Raw genomic sequence first — 4,118 nt, forward strand, 5'->3', positions numbered from 1 at the left:
TTGACTAACATTCGAGAGAGTTTGTGTTTGAACTGTCATCTTTTTTTCAAATATTTTCGAGGTTAACAGATAATTAAATGATTAATTTTAATAACTACAAAGATACTACGCTAAAAGACACTACATTTTACTACGCTAAAGGGCACTACATTACAATTACAGGCACTACATTACAATTACGGGTACTACATTATAATTACGGGCACAACATAACACTAAAGGGCACTAAACAATAATAAAGTCACATATTAATATATGTACAATAATAAAATCTAAATAACATTAATTATTCATAAAATAATAATTTATCAATTTTACTAATCTTTTAGCACATAAATAATCTAATCCGGATAAAAAATAACAAATTAATTTAATCACAAAATAATTTAAGTTCAAATATAGAGCGGTTGTTCACCGCGCTATACCTTAACGGATAAAACTGCCATTAAGGTATAGCGCGGTGAATAACCGTGTTATATATAAAATGGTGTGGAAATGGCGTGGGATAGCTACTTTTTAGCATAATATTTATTTTTTATCCAGTATTTTTAATGCTGAGCAAAAACAACCACTACTCTATTAAAATTATTACGAAAAGATATTTTTACCCTTTTTTCATGAGTGTTGTGTAAATATTAAGGACATGGTGTCCTTAACATTTACACTGCACACATGAAGTTAAGGACACCATGTCCTTAATATTTACACTAACCATATGAAGTTAAGGACAAAATATCATTAATATTTACACAACACTCATAAAGTTAAGGACACGATGTCCTTAATATTTACACTGCACACATAAAGTTAAGGATACCGTGTCCTTAACATTTATACTACACATATGAAGTTAAGGACATGAGGTCCTAAAGTTTAACAACAGAAGGTGCAAATACAAGTTAAGGACATTATGTCCTTAACATTTACACTGCACACATAAAGTTAAGGACGCCATGTCCTTAATATTTACACTGCATATATGAAGTTAAGAACATGATGTCCTAAAGTTTAACAAGAGAAGGTGCAAATACAAGTTAAGGACATTATGTCCTTAACATTTACACTGCACAGATGACGTTAAGGGCATCATGTTTTTAATATTTACACTGCACATATGAAGTTAAGGACATGATGTCCTAAAGTTTAATAATGGAAAGTGCAAATACATGACATTTTGTCCTTAATATTTACAGAGCATACATGAAGTTAAGGATACCATGTCCTTAATATTAGCACAGGGGTATTTTCGTCCGGGCGGTTAAAAATATTATTAAGCACTGGCTAAAAAGTAAATACATTTTAAACAGTGGCTAAAGAGTAAAGACATCTCTAATTAGTGGCTAACCGTACACTTCCCCCTAAAATGGTGCCCAGTTTTCTTTTTAACATATTTGTGTCGCTTGAGTCCAAAAGAATCACACTTTGGTTTCGGACTCCTAAAATCATTATTCTAATTGAAGGGGCCGGGCCATCTCCAACCGCCTAGTACGTAGTACTGGCCTACAACAATCCAACAAAATAAGGATCTGACAAAAATAGCTTGAAGGACCACCCATAACTTTCACTTAAGTAATCACTCATCACTCAAGAGAAGTGGGAGAGGAGACAATGAGGACAGCCCAGAAAATTCAACTACCACATGTCAACCACATAACCAATGAATCCAAATAAAATTACGAACTCAACATATGTATGTTGTAAGTGTACAAGTTCAGGAGCATCGATGTGCCTAATTTCTGTCCTAATCTTGGATTCGTTCAGGTGGCTCAAATGAAGAAAAAGATGTTTCACCCTTATTTTAAATCTCAGGCGGCTGTGAACTGTGGCGAGAGTCCATTTGATATCGTTTCCACCATTTTATCACATCTCATAACCTAAATGAAATCAATTCAGTAGACCACCAGCAACCAAGAATGGTAACTAATAATGCCTAAGAAACTTCTTTAGCTGCAGCTACAACAACCTCTGCTTTAATACCAAATTCTTTGTATATCGTTCCGGCAGGAGCACTAGCACCGAATCCATCAATTCCAATGGCTTTTCCTTTATCTCCAACAATTTTCTGCCTCCCAAATGTTGATGCAGCTTCAATGCTAACTCTAGCTGTAACAGATTCTGGAAGGACACTTTCCTTGTAGTCAGCTGGCTGCTCATTGAAAAGCTCCCAACAAACAAAGGAAACAACTCTCACTGCCTTTCCTTCTTTCCTGAGTTCATCGGCAGCCTTGACAGCAATTTCTAACTCTGAGCCAGTACCGATCAAAATGACATCAGGTTTGTTGCCTGAAGAATTGTCTGATACAATGTAGCCACCCTTTGCTGTTCCTTCAATAGAAGTTCCAGCAAGTTGAGGCAACTTTTGTCGAGAGGGCAAGGATTGATGGTGTCTTGCTTCTGAGGACAGCCACCTTGTAAGCACCGGCTGTCTCATTCCCATCTGCTGGACGGAACATCAGAATGTTGGGCATTGCACGGAAACTTGCCAAGTGCTCAATAGGTTGATGGGTTGGACCATCTTCTCCTAGACCAATTGAATCGTGGGTCATAACATAAATAACTCCAGCTTCAGACAAGGCTGAAATTCGCATGGCTCCTCTCATGTAGTCAGTGAACACAAAGAAAGTAGCACAATACGGAATCAAGCCAGGGCTATGCGGTCAAACACAAATTTGATACTTATTCGTGTCCTTATTCGTAATTTGATACTTAAAAGCACTTTCTGAAAAGTTTGGTCAAACACAAATTATTTCTCAAAAGTGCTTTTCAGAGTGATTAGCCAAACACAAACTGCTTCTCTCCAAAAATATTTTTTCAAAAGCACTTTTGAAAAAAGCACTTGTCAAAATAAGCTGATTTCTCCAGCTTGGCCACGCTAGCGTCATTGGTTGTTTTGAACACAGATCGGTCACACTACTGGTTGCAAATAGGTATATTCCAATCCTAATTGCGAATCACACCCATTCCTTATGCTCTCTGAACTTGGATTCACCAGTTGCATCCTTATCTGCAACCAAAAAGGAGAAAAAGTCAGTGCATTGCATTAACCCACCAAGTGGCCGCTCATCTTTCTTGATTTTACCACTAAGTTGTCAACATAGCATTCAACATTCTTGTAGAGAAGGTCATCAAAAATATTCAGCATAGCCCTTTGGTAAGTAGCACCAGCGTTGTTCAAGCCAAAAGGCATTACCCTATAGAAATAAATATTCTTTGGGGTACGGAATGTCATAAGTTCTTCATCTTTTGGTGCCATGTGAATTTGGTTACAGCCCGATGAACTGTCCATGAAAGACATTGCCTTATACCCAGTGGTAGTGTCAATCATAAGCTTTGGAATAGGAAGTGGGAATTCATCCTTAGTGCATGCATTATTGAGATCCCTAAAGTCAACACACACTCGAATTTGGCCATTCTTTTTTCTCACGGTAACAATACTTGAAACCCATGTTGGGTATTTAACTTCACAAATAAATCCAGCTTCAATGAGTTTGTTAACTTCACTTTTGATCAAGGAAACCAAGTCCGGCCTAAAGCGCCTTTGGGCTTGCTTAACAGGACGGACGCCATTCTTGACTGCAAGGTGATGAACTGCTACTTTAGGGTCCAAGCCAAGCATCTCTTTGTAACTCCAAGCAAAGACATTCTTGAACTCCTTGAGTAACTCGATATTAGTGCTTTCTTCATCGATTGCTAGTAAAGCACTTAGGTAAGTGGGCCTTGGTTCTTCATCAGTGCCAAGGTTAACTTCTTTTAAGGCATCAATCGTTGCCTTCACCCCTTCTTCAAGTTCCGGGGAAGCATCTTTCGCATCCTCATCTTCTTGAGGATCTTCATCATTGAAAGATATGTGGTAACACGGTAAAACACCCTCCAATTTGTCATTATCCTCCATTAGAGATGGAACACCATTCTCGCCTTGTGCAGTAACATAATACGAAGAACCCATACTTTCTTCGTCTTTGCCATGTTCCTTAGTATAAACCACAGTATATGGCTTTACCTTCAGTACTTATTTATATGAAACCACAAGTTTTGTTTGTTGCCTCATTCTAGAAGGAACCAAACTTTGGAAACCTTAGAGATCTTCTAGATTCTGGGCAAAGCGGGTGTTCTTATGC

General features: G+C 37.7%; 1 protein-coding gene across 1 annotated transcript; it reads right to left on the bottom strand.

The window, feature by feature from the left end:
- Positions 1-1,717: 1,717 nt before the first annotated feature.
- LOC107814398 (transketolase, chloroplastic-like) lies at positions 1,718-2,648 on the bottom strand. Its single transcript, XM_016639810.2, has one exon. The coding sequence runs from the start codon at positions 2,435-2,437 to the stop codon at positions 1,931-1,933; it is 507 nt and encodes a 168-aa protein (XP_016495296.1). The 5' UTR covers positions 2,438-2,648; the 3' UTR covers positions 1,718-1,930.
- Positions 2,649-4,118: the final 1,470 nt, after the last annotated feature.

This window comes from Nicotiana tabacum, chromosome 23, assembly GCF_000715075.1.
Source record: "Nicotiana tabacum cultivar K326 chromosome 23, ASM71507v2, whole genome shotgun sequence".
In the NCBI taxonomy this organism is placed as follows: domain Eukaryota; kingdom Viridiplantae; phylum Streptophyta; class Magnoliopsida; order Solanales; family Solanaceae; genus Nicotiana; species Nicotiana tabacum.